Source organism: Pezoporus wallicus, unplaced genomic scaffold (assembly GCF_028554395.1).
Source record: "Pezoporus wallicus isolate ANWC-B61680 ecotype Strahan unplaced genomic scaffold, APGP_CSIRO_Pwel_v1 contig_3486, whole genome shotgun sequence".
Taxonomy (NCBI): Eukaryota; Metazoa; Chordata; class Aves; order Psittaciformes; family Psittacidae; genus Pezoporus; species Pezoporus wallicus.
The window spans coordinates 7507707-7530102 of NW_026642292.1; the positions used below are offsets into that span (position 1 = coordinate 7507707).

A 22396-nucleotide genomic window follows, 5' to 3' on the forward strand; every position below is an offset into this window, starting at 1 on the left:
TATTTCTGTTATGTAGGAGAGTGCCATACATTTTGGAGCCTCTCATCTGTGTCTGATAACCTCTAATGGCAGGTATCCTTTCTCCTTTGAGAGCTAAACTAAGCTACACTGAAAAGGCAATAATGGCTTCAGCAAAGATACTGTGTCTATAGATATTTTCTCTTGTTCAATTCATTCATAATTATGAAGAAAAGAAATAAGCTTGCCTTTTTGGGTGTGTGGGGGGTGCCTTGAAGAGTGGTTCAATATCTGGATCGAACAGAGGAACTTTTTCCCCCCTAAGGATCCTGCCTGAAGAAACCTTGACATGCACAAAGTCAGAACCTAGACAAAGTTGCCCTGGTGAGAACGATAAGGTCACCCGTGGGATTGCTGAGATTATCTCTGTCAAGCACTTGGACAGCATGCAGTCAAATGATGCATCATGCAGTCATTTTCGGGGAGGAAAAATCAATTTCTTCACCAGGTCGCTATTTGCTTTTCAAAGTGCCCTTGTAGGCCTTCACCACCAAGCATTTATCAATTTAAATGTTGTAAATTGATAATGTGCCACTGTGCCTTGTACTGTTTCTGAATTATTTTGATACTTGTATTTTCTTACTGTTCTCAAAATCCTTAGAGCCATTCTATTTCAATAGAGCTCCTCCCCTGCTCACTTCTTTCAGCATAAAACATAAGAGTAAATGAACTTCCTTGTGCTGAACATTAAAGTAAAAAACTTCTTTAAAAAACACATGACCAACACAGCATTTCTTAGGCTTTTATTTACTAATTTTTAGGGGAGAAGCTATTAAAAAATTATCAACACCAGTGCACCAATTTGCTAACTGAGCAGAAAGCTCATTCTACACAGTAGTATTTAAATTCAGAACACTAAAACAGCAACAACAAAAAAAAAAACACAACCCCCAAAAAACAGGCTGTTTTCTCAATTGGTTATTGTCTAGAATGGCTTAAAAAAATGTGGTTTTCCTGTAAAGTTCCTGGTTTGTTTTTTTTTTTTTTAATAGGCTTTTGCTTGTATTCTTTAAATATTATTATTTTTATTTTATTTAGGTAATGGTACAGGGGGCGACATAAGGCAGAATTTACAGAATGAATTTAAGTATCAAGACTTCTTTATGTAGTTTTTTTTTAGCAATCAGAGCACAAGAGCAATCCTTTAACCATCTACTAACCTCAACTTGATTTGCATTGAAAAACAGGTAGAGCATAGAAGTTGAGGTTTGTGCTTCGCAAAAGCAAAAGAAATACATGGCAGTTGCAAAGCATTCTTAACCTCCAGTGATTTATTGGCCCTCAGCCAAGTTATCAGGGGAATCTAATTCTTCTTTATTATTCAAATAAGCCACATTTGGCACCATGGTTCCTTTTCAGAATAGCTTCACAAATAGAATGAGTACTGTCATTTATTTGACCTTGTATTTGTGTGCTGTAGCTATAATTTTATTTGCCATTTCATAGAACAAATGTACAGAAAGCCAAAATAAAGAGATAAGTTATGCTACTAGTAATGCAGTACACATGTAATATACCTGTTGGTTTTGACTGCTTTGTTTTAAAAAGGACAAAACCTCCTCACAATTTATTCTTTTCTTTTTTTTTTTTTTTTCCCTTCTTCATCTCTATTATCTCCTATTATGCCTGCAGCTGCACTGCTCCTTTTAGTGAGCTCTCTTTTCAACAGGCCAATTTGCAAACCTGGTCTGTATCCTGGACAAGTAGGAGTAAAGGCAGGAAATATTTTACTTTAAGATGTGGACCTCACAGAAGGGAAACAATAGGTAATAACTTTGTTGACTATAACTGTTGGTGAGAGGTGACTAAGAACTTGTTTCCTGAAAGCCAAAGTATCCTAACCAGCTTACAGAATCCTAGAATCACAGAATCATAGAATAGTTAGGGTTGGAAAGGACCTTAAGATCATCAAGTTCTAACCCCCCTGCCATGGGCAGGGACACCTCACACTAAACCATGTCACCCAAGGCTCTGTCCAACCTGGCCTTGAACACCACCAGGGATGGAGCATTCACAACTTCCCTGGGCAACTCATTCCAGAGCCTCACCACCCTTACAGTAAAGAACTTCCTCCTTATATCCAATCTGAACTTCCCCTGTTTAAGTTTGAACCCATTACACCTTGTCTTATCACTACAGTCCCTAATGAAGAGTTCCTCCTCAGCATCCTTACAATTGAAATCTCTTAAGTAAGCACTGATACTGACTTCTAAGAGCCTGAAGGAGTGATCTGACTGTTTCTTCAGTGCTCAGATATGGTGACTCAATTTAGCCATCTACTTTTGAAATCTCATCCCATTTCTAAATGGAAATCAAGGACCAGTTATTCAAAAAGATGACAGCTACCCTGATATCAGAAATTACCTGTTGACTTGAAAATATCAGAAAACAGATATGTATGAAGACAAAACATTTTTACATCATTGCAGAGGTGCAGTGTAAAAAGATGTTTGTACCACAAAAGGATAAGCTACATCATCACAGGTCACATTGTCCAAGCCATGGAAGAAAACCTGGCTGTATTGCACATTTCTAGGTACATCTGGATCTTCTGAAAAAATACCACAGTTCCTGAAACTATTGACTACTGGAAAGTATGTTGGGCTATTTCAGCTTGTCCTGAGTATAATTGAGCTGTGACAACTTGCACAGACAAGAGTATAACTTGGAGATTTTGGCCCATTTCTGTCACTTTTATTGTCTTCCTTCTCTCACTCTTTCCAGCTAACTTTGTGTCTTTCCCTCTACTTTGAAATGCATCTCTGTTCTCTGAAACTGCTCTGATTTCAATTTCACAGTGTGCTCTAAAATCTACAGCTGCCAAAATAACTTTGTTAGTATTAACTGGATGACAAAGTGCCTAAAACATATTATCTATGGGCTTCTACATGCAAGGTACATTCATTATAATGACAAGAGAGTATTTATTGTAAATTTTGTTTACTGTTATTTTTGCCAGGAGTAAGTTTATTATCATCATTGTCAGGCTACTTCCCAAGACACTATTTTATCAGATTCCTTTACTATTAGCCCTGCAGCTACCTTAGAACATCAGCATCCATTTGTTTTGTATCATTGACTTCCAATGTTTAGAAAAGTGAAAAATTGGGTTCCATGAAAAACTGTTTTCACCTGCTAAGATTTGGTATAAGGTCTATTTTCCTTTAGGAAAGACACATGAGATTTTGCTTTACAAGTACAAAATATATTGTACATTATTTCAAGTTAAAATAAACTAGTTAAAAAAACCAAAACAAAACAAACAAGGATGAAGTTTCTGCGAAGACATTTGACTAGAAAGTAAGACTCAAAAATAGACACTTGAAGATGATTCATATAAAAATGCTTATAATGTACATCCAGACTTTCGGAAGTGCAATATTACCTAGAGATTCCATACAAATATGTAGCTGCGGAGTGTCAGAATAGGGAACTATCAATGTTTACCTGCCATGCAAGAAATTCATCACCACATGTAACATATTGGACCATTCCAGAAACTGAGTGTTCACATGTTTTTCGATTGTTGTCATGCAAACAGTAATATTTACATATATAGTTTGAAAAACAATTTTATGGATATTCTTGCTAATATTTTTTGTAAAGAATAACCTTTGAATAATGACTTACGAACAAGCAGATACAGTATTTCTTTTACCATTGTTAAGAGATCTAGCTATATAATAATATAACAAGAGAATAATATGTTAAAAATATAAATACAGTGGGTCTGAGATATGCAGTGTCTCCATAAAGACAGAAGAACAGCGAAAACCACAGGTATTTTAGTAACTCTCAGTAGATGTCAGAATTATAGAATTATTAAGATCATCTAGTTCCACCCCCCAGCCACAGGCAAGGACACCTCGAACTAAACCATATCATCTATTACCGTGTTAAAATCCACACTCCTGGTTCTGATTTTTGTTAGTTTTTCCATCACTACTTTCAGTAGTGAACACAAGGAAACATTTGTGCCGATATATCAAATACTCTAACAGGCAAAACCGATTGATTTATTTATTTGAACACTTGTTTGAAATATATATGGGGATCAAGATGAAGTGCAAAGTCTTAACAGCATGATGTAAGTTCAGAGTAAGAAAAGATTTACCAACTCCTATAGTTAAAAAGACAGTGGCAGCAAACGCTTTTAACAGGAGACTAGCATAGGGTTAAAACCAAATATTTCTTGAACAGATGATATTTCAGATGGCCACACTATTCCAGATGCATCAATTTCCTTGAAAATCCAATCCATATATGTGCATATGCTGTGCTGGCAGGAGGACTGACTGAAATGGCCAAAACCCAAGAGCTAATATTCTTTTGGCCAGAATAATGCAATTATTATTTTCCTAGCTATCAGTCTAAGCATACAGAGCCATCTGTTATGCAAAGCAAACATACACATCTCAATTACAGAAAATGCAGTTGCCTTGACAGAATTTGGATTACACCACTAACCAGGGCTGTAAAATTTGTTTTAAGCTAGTGTATAATGGATGCCTTTCAGGAGTTTCCTAATTAGCATTTACCTGCTTAAACTAATTATCCATCCTTCTTCTTTACTGGCTTATTAAACTTCGTTGGATACTATGCATAAAACAGATTAATATGAGCATAAGACAATAATAAACATTAAAGTTCCAATTCTTTACTCTATTAGCAACATGGTGGCGCACCAATTTCAAAATTTGAGATTCCTGATACTAAATCCCAAACAGATTAAGGCAGGAATTAAAGTCTATTACAAAATGAGGCACTTAAATGACAGACAAGACTGGTGATATGAGATAGAAACAGCTCTGTTTCCATTTCTATCATTTGGTTTGCTAAAGCCAGCGCAAAATAACAACTACTGAACTTATTACAGACAATTGCTTGCATGTTCTTTGAGGAGTTAATGAACCTCTATTCAGATCCTCACCAGATTATATTTAAAATTAGGCTTTTTCTGCATCAAATGTTAAAATTTCCCATATCATTGTAGGGGTACAGCAAAACCGACAGTTGCCAGTGCTCATAGTTGCCTCCTCATAGCACTATAGATCCCAATTTAAGAAGCTGAAATAAATATTATCTCAGTTTTTCTTTTTTCCTCTGGTGACTGCAACAGAAGTAGATTATCCCACTTTGAAAATCATGCAAAATCCTTCTGCTGCATTTCTAAGTACAAGCAGAAAGAAGCTATCCTTCCTAAACGTTTCTGAATGCTGCAGCAATAAGCATCAACAGACAACTTTTTCTTTTCCCCCACTTTTGTCCTGCCTTTAAACTCGACAAACAGTGGTCAGCAATTAAATAAAAAAAAAATTTTATTTTATAAATTTGCCTTTCTATATTAGTGAGCCTTTATGAAAGCAGCAAAATGTGTCCTTGTCGGAACCCTCCCTGCAAGACATTTTAATGGTCTCTCTCAGCATTTCTTGACTCCAAATGACTCCCTGTCATTGTGTCAGCTCCCTGGATAATGCAGGGTACTCCATAAACATCCAGTAATAGGACACAAGGGAAGTACTATTAGTGTGTCCCTTTCCTATCAGGTACAGAGGTTTAAAGTTCAAAACAACTGAGAAAAGAAACTTCATTTGTTCTCAATAAATTAATAATGATCCTTCATGGCAGAAAGTTTTCAGACACAAGTTTATCTTATCGCAACCCCCAATACTGATAGATACATTTTTCAATTACTTCTCAGGATGAACCAGATGAAACTTTAAATGACTAATTCAATAATTCACATAAAATGTAGAAACCAAATTATTATTTCTTTAAGAACGATAAACAGAAGAACACATCATATTCAATTATGTTCTAAAATTGAAAGCATGTACTTACTTGGGACAGGCCTAAATAGATGGAGACAGTTTCTGAAATGTACAAAAATTTTCCTTCTTGATTTAGTGCAAATACAAATCCATCCAGGGACTACAAAGTAAGTGAAAAAAAAAAAAAGTGAATAGATTAATAAAAACTTGTACATTCCAGATAGAAATAGATTCAAACAAAGGCATCACAGAACATATTTAGGAAAATGTTCTGATTTCTGTAAGACTGTTCTTAATTTGAGTCCTTAAGACAATTCCTTTATATTCTACCAATATATTAACAAACGGCATATGAGTATATTCCAAAGTTCAAGGACTTATTGTCATCTTACATCTGCCATGTACTGCATAAAATATCTCTCATTTGCATGACAGAAGAAATATAGAAAAATAAAATGTTCATTTTTTACAGGAAGAATAAATATGGAAAACAAATAACCTTCCACTCAAGCAGACCCCCACCCCCAACTCCCAGAATCCAAGCTGAGAATTTCCACTTCTGAAAACTGAAAAAGAGAAAATAAAATCCTACCATCACTCAAACCACTATGGACCTCAATAATTTGTTACTTAATTGAGGATTATACACACATGCACATGCACACACACACACACACCCCCCCCCCCCATTCCTTTTGTGATACAACAAACAAAGCCAATCAGCAGATTACTGTCAAATACGTTTACAGGTTAGGTCCACAGAAATGTTATGAATTTCATTCCTTTGGTGTAAAACTCTAGATCAGACTTTACTTTGACAGGTTCAAGTCTTTGGATATGGTTTCCACTGCTACTGCAAAAATCAAAATACAACTACACAGATTAATGCACACCTTTTGAAACATGAGTGCAGTTAATAAACAAAGGACTGTATTCTAAACCGACACATGCAGTAAATCACTGCACATCAAGACAGAAATATACCTCTAGGAATAAGAGTACATCTTCACTATGAAGAAACTGCCTCTCATACCCTGTATGTGCCTTTACTTTTATGCTTCTTATGAGGTTGAATATTGGCAAAGAAGCATTCACTATTGCAGAAGTAAAATCACAAAATTATGGAAATTAGAAATGCTAAAACAACTTGGAAAATAAGAAACACCCCAAATCTTGGGATGAACAGGAAATAATCCCTAGAAATCCCACCCCAAATACCCCTTTGGAATAAAGGTATGTGTAGAGTAAAATCTGAGAGATCAGCCTGGCTTTGGAATTAAAAATAGGAGATGCACACAAATCTGATGGAGATATGTAATCATTTCACATCTTCTGAAATACAGAACAGTGGTTTCTGAAGGTTTTTATTTTTTTTTATTCTTCTGCTTCTTGATTAATTTCTAACACGCTGTTGGTCAGAAGCTGTCTTTGGCAAGTGTTCACCCCTCTCTGATGTAGTAGGTGGTGGAATTAGTTCAAAAATCTGTGTTTCCTAAAAAGAATAAATCACATATTGGAAAACAAACCCTCACTAAAGTCACTGCATTAAAGAAAGACTCTAATTTATATTTATGAATTAATAAAAATGTAAATCTGCATAGATTTTCTTCATGTAAAAACATTTATATTATGCAAGCCATTTATGGCCTCTTATAAATCATCATCATTTCTTTTCAAATGATTAATACCAGTTCCTTGAATTTTAACATCAATAACAGGTGGAAAATTTGGAACAGTGAAGTTCAAACTTAGATCCATACAAGGACAATCAAAACCTTTACACATTTGATCTCCCACACCATGTATGATTTCTGCTGCTACTATCCACTTTCGTTGTCACAGAAAGATCAGAAGAGTAAGTCTTTAAAGGTCTTGGTTTTAGTTTTCCTGATGCTCCGTCTCACATTTGAGGGAATTAGTTTAATCTTCTGTCAGAAAGAAAACTGAGAACCATCACCCAGATTCCCTGGCCACCTATATGTGTTCTTGCTAGGACACCATTCTCCACAAGCAACAATGAATCACTATACTGAATCAGATTCCCAGCCTATCTGCAGGGCTCGGTTTTCCTTGATCTGACAGCACATACACAGGTGCTTCAAATATCCATATATCCAATAGTTGTGTAGCTAATGACAAGACTGCTAGAAGTTTCTGTCTAACCTCAGGTTGTTACTAGTTGGCATGATCATAATATCTGATATCCAGGCCTTTAGTGCAGTCCCCTTACTCTTTTACTCAAGAGAGTTAGATACAGTTGAAGCACATTTATGATCTAGTCTCGTTAGCACACTACTGTACTGGGTTCAGCAGTAGCGGTCATTTTTCTCCTTAGTAGCTGGTGCAGTGCTGTGTTTTTGACTTTAGCCTGAGAACAACGCTGATAAGACACTGATGTTTTTAGCTGCTGCTAAGTAATGTTTACTCTGATCAAGTACTTTTATTCTCATGCTCTGCCAGTGAGGAGGTGCACAAGAAACCGGGAGGAAGCAGAGACAGGACACCTGGCCCAAACTAACCAAAGGGGTATTCCATAGCACAGCACGTCATGCCCACTATATAAACTGGGGGCAGTTTCCTGGAAGGGCAAGATCACTGCTCTGGTCAGGCTGGGTATCCATCAGTGGGTGGTGAGCAGTTGTATTCTCTTCCCTTGTTATTTCCCTTATCATTATTATTGGTGGTAGCAGCAGTGATTTGTGTTATACCTTAGTTACTGGACTGCTCTTATCTCAACCTGTGGGAGTTACATTCCTTTGATTCTCCTCCCCATCCTTCGGGGGGGGGGGGGTAGGAGAAGTAGGGGGAGTGAGCAAGCGGCTGCGTGGTTCTGAGTTACTAGCTGGGCTTAAACGACGACAGTTCTTTTTGGTGCACAGCGTGGGGCATGAGGGGTTGAGATAATGACAGATCTGACCAGAGTGTGTCTAATGCTGCACTGTGGCAAGATATCACTGCCTTGGTGCAGAACCTGGTGAGAAGGTATGCCACGTAAATGCTCATGTACCCAAGAGTCAGGCCACTGAGGAACATCAGAACAACCAACAGGTGGGTAAAGCTGCCAAGACTGAAGTTGCTCAGATGGATTTCCATTACTGTGTAATTATCTAGCATATCTGTTTCTAAGAACAGCAAAATATAATTCTCTGAATCATTTATGGCTTTCTTGCTTCTTTTGTACACATCATCTTGTTTAGGAATTAAGACTTCTAAATGAAACAAAAGTTTGAAGAAAGCTTCTAGTACTGATTAGGCAGAAATGTTTTCCTCGGTGTTGTTTTGGAATTGGCTGAAAACAGTTTTGCTGGAAAAATATAAATAAAACTATCTCTGGTTGACAGAATTGTACAAAGAAATTTCAACTTTCATGACTGAAGTCCAGAAAGTCACCAGCAACTGGGAAGAGTGTTAAAAGTGAGGAGTGTTAGACATCTTAAGCACTTGTTGCTTCTCCATGCCATTGACTCCGATTGTTACCTTTCAGTTAAACAGTTTTAATTCTTTACCCTTTTCTTCTCTTTCTTTCTGAGAGACTATTCCTTACTTTTGCCTCCTAGTTTTACAATGAAGGTTCTAAGGAGGCACCACTGATGGACTGGCAGGGCCAACGCAGCATGCCCACAACTCCTTGGCTTCTTGCGTGATTAGTTACTTCCCATGCCATAAAATCCGTTCATTATGCTACTTGAGCCTACTATGTCCTAGTCAGTCCTCCTTTCTCCATTTCCTTTCCCACCTCCCTGAAGTTATCCTTGGGTACAAATATTGACCGAATTCGGTATTTTATTCAATAGAGCAAAATCAGAAAGTATTTAATCATATTTTGAAAATGCCACTGATTAACAGCTAATGGAACAGCTAACTACTTCTATGCCCCAAGTACTAAGCTCAATGCTTAATACCTAAGAAAAATTACAATAAAAATATGGGCAGAAACAGCTAACTTTTCCAATGCAAGGCAGTTCCTCCTGCCGGTATGAAAGGACTGAGATGGACCACTTTTGTGACAATTTTGTTGTTCCTTATACAGGTCATACAATAGTTCTGAAGGACTGTCTCATTCGTTATTCATAGGTATTATTTATGAATATTTATTATTTAAGTAATGTGTGTTGAAAATTTTCAATTTTTCATAAAGCGTATGTCCTTTGTGCATGCCAAGAGAGCAGCAGACTTCAGAGAAGGTTCAAGGCAACATAACAGAGGTTATATTATATACTGAAGAAGAGTATGTGATGCTATTGTATACTGTTTATAAAGAATTTTGTTTTAATGAGAAATCTCTGGAAGTATCAGTCATATTACCTATGTATAACTAAGTACACAATAAACACAAGAAGGGTACTGGATTTAGTCAGCTTTCAAGTCTCTCTCTCAAAATGAGCACCACAGTGTAATTTTCAGCCAGAATTTCTGAGCAGTTTCATTCAGTTCAAAGGCAGATAGGATTGCTGCGTCAGATCTTCCACAGTTACCATCAACTGTAATGTAGAAATAGTGCCTGCAAATGTAACTGGCTTTTCATAACATGTCCTATTTTCATTGAAGCAGAGGCCATGAATATAGAGTGTCTTCTGTTAGGAAAATATTCTTGATTTAATTTTTGTTTTATTTTTATAAATTGACTGTCATAAACTCAGTCCTATCCCATCTAGTGTGGCAGCTGAAAAAAGGGTCAGGGTGACCTCAAATGCCAACACTGAGCACTATCGAATTTAAGCAAGGCTGGCAACTTCTTGTTTAAACCCACACTTAACTGGTTTTATGCAAAGTGTGATTAAAGCAGAAGTTCCCTAGTACTTTTGATTTCAGAATACCATTATGTATAATGCTGTTTCAATCACCACAGGCTACTTTTTAATTTTTTTTTTTTTTTTTTACTGCCCCACTGTTTTCAACAGGTGCCAATTAAGATTCTGGGGTCAAAGGGTTAATTACATCTTCTTACCCACTATGTAGAATTTTCTGATTATTAACCAAGGTTGGATTAAGATGAAAAAGAACCGACACAAATGTTAATGCTTGCCCCTCCTTGAGAAGATTTATCATAATACCATGCTGAAATCTATACACTTTCTTCAAAGCTGTTAGAGAATGAAATCTTAGAGGAAACACTAAAATAAATGCTTTAAAGACATGCACGTATCTGATTTATTGAGCCAATTTTCTTATTCCTGAAAATTGTTCTAAACTACCTAGACAGGATGGATACAAGATTTCCTTTGTCATGCCAACAAGTCAATGTGGTAGATGCAAAGAAAGTGAGACTCAGATGTAAAAGTCACTACCTACAGCACCTCTGAATAGTAATGCCAATAATTATAATTTATATACTCTGACATCAGAAAAATATGAAAATGGGTTTCTAACACAAAATATTAAGTACCTTTTACAGTATTTGCAGGATAGTGATGTTATTTCCTCTCAGGATATGAAACCCACTGTACCACTTTGACCGAATATGCACTAATGTATAATGCATCATACTAAATGGATTTATATTTGTCAGAGGAATTTTGTCCCAGCCGTTTTTGCATATTCCCACTACAGGCAAATTTAATTCACTGGAGTCTTACTATGGTGTCCTTCTGGAGAATATCCTCATATTTCCCACTATCCATGAAGTCCCTAATTCTTTCTAACGTATTCCACTGCTGCAAAAAACCCTGTTACCCTGACCTAAACTCCAGTTAGAGTGAAGAATTACCAGTAGGCTAGGTTATTTTAATGATAGATTATTTTAAACTAAGCCTTCACCATCTGTTACACCCCCTAATTATGAATGCAAAAAAGAACATATTTCACAATTACATCAGTAAAAAGTAAGATATACATGATTTAAATGCATGCATGTGTTCTTTGTCCAATGCAACATGCATCTGTAATGTTTTTCTCATCATTCATGCTCTGACCAGGATATAGGAGCTGGGTAAGGCAATACTCCCCCTGATAAAATAGATTAATTGATATACTAAACTTTTTCCTGGCAAACAGATCATCTTAATTAGAACTTTTCACTGTTATGACATAATGATATTATAACTGTAGCTGAGCATTAATTTCAGGACAAAGCTTGTCACCAATTAGACATACAACATTCAGTAACATCAAAAATACTCTTTTTTTAAAAGAGAGGCAGTATTGGATGCAATTGACATTTATGAAAGTAAATAGTCCCTCTCTTATAATAAATGTATCATTGCATAATTTATTGACTGTGTGGCATGGCTTAAAACCCCCATGATTTACTAAAGACAGCAACAAAAAAGGAAGTTTCATTTCAACATGGCAACCATTTTTGGATGAGGGGATAAAATGAAATAAAAGGCATAGACAATGGCTAACAGAAATCTGATTCAAAGTCTCAGTGCCCAACTACTGTGCTCTCACTATTAAGATATCAGCCTAATATCCACCAAACACACAAAAGCATAACGACTTAGGTGGAAAATCTGACCTTGGGCTTTCACAATTAAGTCCTATGAGCTAACTGGAGTATTATTCCTGGAAATAGGATTTTATGTGGGATGAATTTGATACACATGAATAAAAATGAGCAACTGAAGTTTGATCATCTACTGACTTACAAGAATCTCTAAAAGCTTTATTCTTACACTTCAGTTTTTTTAATTCCTTGCAGAGAATACAAAACCCCAAAGCCCATATAAAATAAAAAGGCATGGGACTTGCTTCCGTGTCCCTTGGGCTGCAAGCTTTTTACCCAACAAAAATCCCAACATCAGATACACAGAAAACCCTGTTTTCAACTCTGAAACCACTGCCATTTTTCAATAACAGTCCACCACAATTGTTATATGGCCACATGACCATAGAATACTTGGGAGTTAATGACACATATTTGGCAACAAAGCAAGATGTATTTGGCACCAGAACAACTACAGTAAAAAAGATGAGGTAAGAGGACAAGCTTAAAGGATGTGGTTAGAACGGACTTCGATGCCAGCTTCTTAATTTGTCATCTTCGTGCTCTTTGCTCATGTGGTCAGGATGCAATTTATGATGACAGGAAGTGCCAAAAAAATTTGTCAATAATAAGGAGGTCTGCTTTACAGCTTGAAGCCAAGAAATTAAGGAGGAAGAGTAAACTTTACTGATTCCCTTGCTGCCTCTTTCACCACACTTACAGAATAAGTATGTTTATGTAACCAAAGCAGCAAAAACTTAAGAGGTGCAGACTTGCTATTGATTAGAAAAAAACAGATCTTATTCCAGCTCAGAACAATTGCAAAAGTGGAGAGTATAGATGGGAAAAGTTTAGAGGGAAGAATAATGTTTAAAGTTGGTAGTTGAGTTCTTAAGGTGCACTCTTGGGTTTATTCACTGATAATAAATTGACAAGTATCAGATTTAAGCTTGAGAATCACAGAAAGATTACAAACCTGTAAGTGATGGGAGTTAAAAAAAAAAAAAAAAAATCAGAGAATAAGAATTTGACGATTTTTTTTTTGTATACAAAAGCAATAAATGACTTTTAGGGAATTTTGCCTTGTAGATAGCAATGCTTTTTTTTTTTTTCTAGAAGGCCATTCTGTATTGCTGCAAAATCTCAAACCATCCTGTAGGACTTGTGTATTAAAACACTGACCTTTTATCTTTATGATGCCAAGTCCTAATGAGTTCCTATCCTTCCTCATATTGGTTCCAGACTGTTTAGACAGCAGATTGTGATGGCAGTAACTGCATGCCATCTAATATAATTAACTATCTATAGTTACAATGAGATATCATAGAGAGATTACATTATATATCTCTTACCCTGAGAATGTGATTACTTCGGTCAGGATTGAGTATATGCCTGGCTGGGACTGGCTTTGCTCTGGATATATAGGGTTTGAATATGAAGTGGTTTCTGCCCTTTGGTGGTACAAATATTCCAATCACATATGCAATTGTGAGGTTTGAGAGGTGCTCCTCACAGTAAAGGACTGGACACTGTATGTGCCTACATAATGTTTACTACCATAACTGCCAAAACTGGAAAAGTAATGTGACCCAGTAGCAGAAGCTATGATAAATTATGACAGCTGGCAGAAGGCTAAGTCCCCAGATCTGCACCTCAGACCACATCAAGAGACTGTGCAGGTAAAAGCACCTATACAAGCACAACAGATTATGGGAGCAAAAAGTATTACTGTGAATGTTATTCTTTCCAAAGCTGCAAGTTTAAAGCCCTTTTGTGTTATGTATGAATATTTCAGTTTAAGCTCTATTCAAATGGATCTTATATTCATTGTATATCTGCATATTTGATTAGTCTTCCTTTCAACCTACACAATCTGACACTGTGTGAAAGTAAACAGATAAAGGTATCTAAATATCTGTTGTCCAAAAAAAATAGGTGAAAAATTATAGGGAAAAGAATTATGATATAGAGTTAATTGTACTCTTAAAATAACACCTACATTCAATAGGTACTCAATGCTCTCATGATTGATCCTGACAATTGGCTTGCTAGAATTAGACCTCTAGCCCAGAACTGAGTACATGTGTTCTCACTTGCATCACACAATTTCATACATATGAAGCAGAGCGCCTGTGCTCCGGGAAGAACAGGATGAGGGCTTATGTTTAGCATATTTAATCTATTATATGGCAATTCTGACAACCAAAATAGATTTGAATGAGAAATTGAGTTGAGTTCTTTGACTAGCATATCATTCTGATTTATACTCTTCTTGAAAGAAGAACATGTTGAGAATATTTTTACAGATAGTGGAATATAGAGATAGTAAGAACACAGAACGTTAAGAACAAATCCAAAGTCCATTCAATCCAGTGCTATTTCTAACTGTACCTTTTAGCAGATACATGTAAAAAATTAAAAACTTATGTTCTTATCTTCAGCCACTTATCCCATGTTAACAGGCAAAGAAGACAGACCATGATCCTCAGCAGTTGAGAGATCCTCCAGCTGTCATTAATCCTTGTACTAGTGCAGGAGACCTGTTTGCTATACCAGTTCTTTCTTCACCTATGGGAGTGTGGAGCAGTTCCACAGATGTCTACTCTGACATCTTCTAGGATCCATATACAGATGGACTGAATTAAAGCAACACTTTGCTTTTCCAATGAAGACCAGTACATAAAAGCCTCCACAACTATTACTGCCAGTTGACTCCTTAGTCCTGTCACCCTTGAAAAAAGAAGAATTTGGACTGGCATGAATGCAAACCCGCTAGTCAGAAGAAGTTAGGTTTATAGAGGCATGGAAAAAAAGGGGCAAAAAAGAAAAAAAAAAGAGCCCACAAAAGAATAACCCTTGGATGTCCGGATTGTGAAGTGGTTCCTCAAACTTTGATATTAGTTTCCTCTATTCTGCTTGTCTTTATCTGTCTGTCCTTCTAGCAGCCTTCCAATCCATGCTAGATTTGACAGTCAGTGGAGGGCTTAAAGAAATTCCTACAGGTTTGGTGAAAACAGACTGATAATGGAGATGAAACTCGCTGAGAGCCTTTGCAGTGGTAAAAGCTGGACTATGAGTTCCTACAGTACTAGACATCACAAAGCAGAGACCTTTCAAATGTCCTGAGTACTCAAAAAGCCTCAGCCAGGCTGCACTTAGACACAAAAGTCAATAGAAGACAAGATGGAAATCTGAAAACTCTGGTGTGTTATTCTGGTGCCCATGGAAGATCTGGTTTCTGTTCACTCCTCTGTGCAGTTAAGAACAGAGAACACAGGAATACTGCAAATATATGGGATTAACAGCAAATCAATCACATTCCTGAAACAAGTTAGAGACATCATTAATAATGGAAATATTTCAAAACCTTCCCCTGAAGAAATTATCCACTACATCTGTATTCTATACAGTAAATTTGGTATCTCTATGTTGGGCTGCAGTTCTTTCAAGGGTTTTTAGGTTACAGCGCTTCATTCTCAAAGTACATTTCCCACAAAAGCGGGAAAGTACATTTATGTAAAAATCAATTATCCTAATGGAATTGGAGGTGTGGTCCTGAACGATTTCAGGAAGTAACTCAGTTTTCGACTATGAAACACCATTGCTATGTTGACCTTCTGTTTCACAGCTGGAATATGATACCAGGTGAGAAGACAGCATGTAGCTCTGCCATAAGCAATACTCTAATCTCACCCTAGCCTGTGAGGAAATTTGGTGTTTCTCCCTCCGTCCCTTGTTTCCTTCCCTCTTTTTTATATTCTTTTTATATTTTATTTTTTTTTTCTTAAGCTCACCTCTAATACCTGTGTAGGTAAAGATAAGTACGGATTTTGCTGTTTATCAGCTCATTGCATAAATTCAAGCATATGAGCACAAGCATAACAGCACAGAGCAGCTCATTCAGTGAAAAAGGTTTAGATTCTTTTAAAAATACAAGCTTATTTATTGTATTGGCACCTCTGACTGCTGTGATAATTAATTGTCTGTGTGTATTTCCATAATAAAATTCTAGGGTGGGGAGGGGTGAGTGGGTTATGATTTGTCCATACAGGACCAGCAGAAGCCAGAAACTCAAGGTTTCAACCAAGATCATACTTTTAAAGGCAGTTTCATAGTAACCATATGAAAATGTTCCTCTGGATTTTTACCACAGGGTTTTAGTGTGCAGCCAACACTACCATGATATACCCTTAAGGGGTCCCCTGGGGCAACTGCAGCATAAAGTATCAATAACCTGTTCATCACAGGGTGCTCAAGGTTCCCTTCACACTGCACAGAACAGTAGCTGTCGATTGTGCCAGTAACACAGATGCCACATTATCTGAACAGCTCCAAACAAGTCTTGACACCACCAACCCTAATGCTATTTACTGCATATGTCAACAATCTATATGTTGTATCCCATGTCTCAGGTAGGAACTGACACGATTGCTCTGCATTACTACTATCTGTTTCACTGTAATTTGTAACAGATCTGAAACTTAAAGTGTCTCCCTAAGATGAATGTGGTAAAATTGTCTTCATCAATGGAACTGATGAAAGAAAAATTCTTCCTCTTGCCAAATATTAGCACCATTTTCCTGTTATTCAGAACCACCCAGAGAAAACCAAGGAAACACTTCTAATTTCTTCTAACCATGATGCTTTAAAAACACAGTGCGAATGTAGCATTCTAGCTTTTACTGCTTTCATTGTGATATTTTTCTTCTTTCTGCTCCATTAAAAAGTCACATGTATCTGCAATTGTTTCCTGCCTTGAGCAATATCTTCTTCTAGACCCTAAGCAATAACTTACATGTTTGCTTGGTTGTCTAAATTTCAGGCAGTTGTTGTTAGTTATCTGTGCATCTTTATTTTGCAGTTCTGAATTCCTGCTCCTGCTACCTGGAGGTCCTGTAATGCTGCATTTTGACAATATCCCTTCTCCCTGATGCAGTATACTTTCAAGTCTTACTTGTGGCACATAAATGAAAGAATGTCCAGTGCAAGTTTAACGTCAACATTTTTGTAAAAAAATAAAATACAAACCAAAATTTGCTCAAACATACTATATCTGTCCCAGTAGCTTCTTTTTTTTCTCCTTTTCCTTTAAATCACTGGAAAACTATCTTTAGCCAGAATCAAATAGGATCACAGAATTGTAGGATGGTTTGGATTGGAAGGGATCTTTGAAGGGCATCTAGTCCAACCCCCCTTAAATAAGCAGGGATATCATCAACTAGACCAGGTTGCTCAGAGCCCTGTCCAACCTGACCTTGAATGGTTCCAGGGATGGGGCACCTCTCTGGGCAACCTGTTCCAGTGTTTCACAGCCCTCACCATAAAATAATTCTTCCTTATATATAGTCTAAACTTACCCTCTTTTAGTTTAAAACCATTACCCCTTGTTCTATCAAACAGGCAATTAGGTGATGTCAATACTTTTTTAGCGTTGTGTGAATGTCTTTCCAGTTCAGATTCTGTTCCATTACCATGCCCAAATGAACATGCTGCCTGACACACAACAGAAAGCAGTATAGATAGACTTCTGCATGTAAATTTGCCATTTTAATTGGCAGCAACCCTTCCAAGTTAAAATAAATAAATTTAAGTGGTCATGCTTTAACGAGTTCCGACATCTATCTGAATTTCTTCAATCTGTTTTCAGTCACTATAGTGAAAAAGAAATGGTGTTTTATCAGTCCTTCCCTGATTCTGGTTTGAAACCAGATGGGAAAGAGCAGAAGCACACACACACAAGATAAGTGCAACAGAAATATAACCAAATGTTTTCTACATCTGAGAAGAATGTTTGAGTTCTGACTAGGGTTTAAAATCTAAACAGTATTTTCAGCCTACTACTATCCTTAGCAGGATTACAATTTGACTTGGTAGAGGTGATTTCCTAGGTATTTTACTACTAACTGTTTTTATTTCTAAATTACATTTTTAACAGAAGATAAAATAAAGACACCAGTGTGCTTAGAAATTCAGAATGCTTTTGGACTGTAAAAGATGGACATTCATGGTGTATGAAAGTTCAAAAGATGCTTGTTTGAAACTGCAATATATCTTGCCATCTATTTATAGCTAAACATTGCTGGAATAAAATTCTTCCTCAGAAGCTTCCGGTACAACTTCCCAATCCTGCAATGAAGTCAGTATTCCACGCACTGTTATCACAAATAAGTATTAAAATTATTTATGAAAAATCACATAATACAACAAATGCAGAACTAGAATTTTCAATCAGTAATGCACAAGAAAAGTTAAAAAAATCTGACATAACCAGTTTTGGGAAATAGAAAGTATATACTTAGTACAGCTATTTTAAATCAGTGCCCCAAATTTAAATATCAAATTCTGCCTACAGCCAACTCCTAAAGCTCTTGCTGATGCCCAGACCACCTCCTTCTGAGGAATCTATCCCCTTTTGACACCAGACTTAATTCAGTGCAGAATTAGTGTTTCCCATACCACTCTCAAATAGTAATCTGAAAACCAACCAAGCCTAAAATCTTGATGACTGATAAATTTGCTATTGCCTTTGTTCCAAATAAAAGAGGGTTCAGATACCTTTGAGATAAGTTCATTAAGATGTGCAGATAAATCTATAGATAGTCTCCAGGCCTCTAAGTTAAAATAGATTAGATAAAAACACAGAGTATAGTTTAAAATCACTGTGGATGGCAGATCCATTGCATGCAGACTGGAAAGCATTCCTAGAAGCTGTGAAGGTAAACTGAAAGATTTTTGTTATTGCTAAGAGAGAAAATTAAAGGCATATAAACTCTGTAAAATTACTGATTTGATTCAGAAAGCTACAGAAAAGAATTTAAAAGCACAGAACAAAAAGGCCAGAATTTAGGCTGAAACTTCATCATGAACAGGGAATTTCCAGAGACTAGCTATGATACATACTACAGACATGTTGGATTTGGAACAAATCCATCCAAATCTATCCATATTTTGTGGTTCATATAAAAACTTATACTACTGTCTCTGACCTACAGTAATTATAGTCTACACATTACAAGTAGTAATATTTTAAAAATCACAATTATCCAGCTACTTAAAAGTTCTTATTACATACTAAAATGTTACGCTTCTCATACAAATGATATCGTAGCATAAACTGCTCTTGCAAATATTACAGCTTTAAATAGCATTTACTATTTGTAAATGGTTGTTGAACACAGCAGGTGGCAAAATGATTTAGCATCATGAACAAATACATATGGTTGCTTGAGCCCAAATTTTAGAGTAGAGAAACCTATTTTCTGGTCCTATGTTTAATGGACTAGAAATGAGAAAAAAGGCAGCTAAACCATTGTACATATTCTGGTAACTCACTGTTTCAAGTGAACTTTCTCACATGAAGTACTATGCTTAAAACAACATAAAAGCAAATCAAAGGTCTCACATATTCAATGAATGGCTCATCTGCAATATTTCCTCTTACCGTAGGATTGTGCACTCTAGAAAAAAAAAAAAGCAAAGGTAAAAGCAAGAGCACAGTGTTATGTAGTCTAAAATCAATAGACACAGAGAGGACATTAACCAAGAGGCTAATAAAAAGATGCTGCTCTAGACAGTAACATAAAGAGCCCTGATATATTTTTCTCTTCAAAAATGCTATTCCTTATGTCAGTTTTCCCTTAGCACTGCAGTAGTTTCTCTGTGTATATACATGTCATCTTACTTTTTTGTCTTGCTCCAATTTTATGTTTGCATTTTATTTTCTCCTTTCCTTCCTGCTACTCCCCTGTTTCTCTTTACTAGCTTGATGTTTACACAGACCTTTACTAGAATTTCAGGGTTTGGAGAGATCCCATTTTTTTTCTTTGTTGTAATGCCCACATTTTTTTTCCCAGAGAAAAGATAAGTTTACCCAGAAAATAAAAAGCTAATACAACCTTTTGCTCATCAACAAAGTATGTCTTGCTGTAGCCAGGAATAAGTTAATAAAACAGGGAAAGAGCTTAGTGGCTTAAAGAAAAAAAAACACCTCCTTGGGGTTATGAACGAACAATGTTGTTTTTTCTTCCCAGCGTGCAAGGATTTAATTAAGTGATAACAGTCACCTTGGGGTGGCTGCACAAGGCAATAATATCTAGGTGAAGAAAAATGCTGAAGAGAGTTGAGTACAGTCAATTTATCTTCAGAGAAGGCAATAAATGAACAAAGCATAGGTATTTGGCTGATTGTTTTGGAATGTTTCCATTACTGATAAACATCAAAATAAAACGACAAAGATTTGGTATTTTCAGTATCTGAAATGTGTTAAATACAGAAAGAAACAAAGGAATAAATCAGTGTGAGGTCATATCCTAGAGTTCTAATTGCAAATGGTTTGGTAATTATTCAAGCTAAACATAGAACAAGGGAGTTTTAATGTTGACACAAAGGATAGAAATACAGCTGAGATGTGTATTTATAGCAAACACAAAACACTGGATGAATTTCACTCTGGAGAAAAAAAAATGGTGAGTGTAGAGGGAAAGAAGTGATATATGTTAGACAAATATATGCAAGTTTGTGGCCACTGACCCAAATTCAACTATTTAAAAATATGTTTGTGGGAGCTCTTCAGGAAACAAGCGGGAAGCTCAATTATCTGTAAGCCTATGTTTTGCCACCCTCATATGCAGAGAAAGAGACTTGTGAGAAAGAGCAACATGAATCAGAGTAAAAACTATGAGGAATAAACATTCTCCTTTGCCACAAAGCTGCTAGCAATTTGCTTTACATTATTTGCAATATGAGGTTTGAAAGGAATACATGGGCTGTCCTCAGGGAGTTTGATGTATGCAAAGGAGTCTGAAAAATATGTACCCATTTCCAGTAATAGTACTTAGCCTTCCAAGACAGAACAACCCAAGAGTCCATCTACAATAGATGTTAGCCAGCAGCCTCATTGGCCAAAGTCTCTGCCAAATGGACACAACTCATGCTTAATATGGAAGACTGGTGAAACAGCACAACAGTCTTGGGAATTTACCATATTCCTTTGTCCCTCTGAATCTGGAAACTAATTTTTTATTTATTTTTGATCTTTTCCTGAATCAGTCTTCAGCATGGAGGGAACTGATGGCTATTTCCTTGAATTTACAACTGGGTTAAATACTCCTCACCCACACACTTCTGCATGAAGAGGATGAAGCCTACAGACAATAGTTTTTCAACTGTGTGGGCAGATATTCTTTCAAAGAGAGGAACAAGTCAATAATGAATGGCTCACACAGTGTCCCAAGAAAAAATATGAAATATGTGTGTGCATGTGGCAAAGTGAGAGAACAGGCAAGTGTATTTGACTTTATAGAGAAATACCAGTTTCTGAAAAAATGACATTTTGAATTTGAACTAAAATCTTAAAACAAACTCCACTAAGTTGCGTCATTATGATTTCTAATGTTTTTCCAGCTACAGTATTTAAATCAACATTGCTTTTCAGGGCCTGGCTTTTCAAGGCCCTGTAAGCAAGATCTATATTAACAATTGGTCTCACTACAGTTACTTTCCTCCACAAAAAACTAAGCCTATCAAAAAGACTTTATGAACTACATACAGGCATTCATTTCTCCCTTCTGAGGCTGAAGGTTTGTCACTTGCCTGTCACCGCTACTTGGCCTTGGTAATGTGATTCCAGAAAATACTTGTCCCAGTCACAACTGCAACCTTATTGGTTATCTCCACCAAAACACTACGGAAGAATGTAATGGTGCTTATCCTTCTCTTCAGATCAAGACTGGGACACGTGACACGAAGGTTCAATAGTGGACCACCTTTTTCAGGCTGAAAATTCAGTACTTACTCTGTGCTCCACAGGGAATAAAAAGGGGCATGATCTTGGTTTGCCGTAAAATTTGGACAAGTGACTACTAAATATATCTTAAAAAAATTTAGGGCACAGGTTCCATTTTTAAAAACTATTTAAACCCAATCAGTAAGACTGATACTTAAACTTTCACTTTATTTAAATGGTAGAACTGGTGAAAATGAATATAACTGGAATTACTATTTTGAACTGCTTATGTTCTTTTAAGTCCTTTTATTTTGCACAAATTGCCTCTCAGAAGTTCTAAGAATGCTACCTGAACCCCCAGTGTTAGGAGGCACTGGTCACTGTAGCCTGCAGATTCAGGAAAGGCACATTAAGTCAGTTCACATTCAAAAGATTGTATTCACAATTAGAAACATATAT

The 22396-nt window shown here is 36.4% G+C and overlaps 1 protein-coding gene across 4 annotated transcripts in view; it reads right to left on the reverse strand.

The window, feature by feature from the left end:
- The window catches only part of NPAS3 (neuronal PAS domain protein 3), a 607513-nt gene that overhangs the window by 175102 nt on the left and 410015 nt on the right, over window positions 1-22396 (reverse strand). For all 4 annotated transcript variants that reach the window (XM_057428644.1, XM_057428645.1, XM_057428647.1 and 1 more), the window contains one exon: window positions 5860-5949. In XM_057428644.1, the coding sequence (XP_057284627.1) occupies window positions 5860-5949 (90 nt within the window). The remainder of the gene's footprint in view (window positions 1-5859; window positions 5950-22396) is intronic.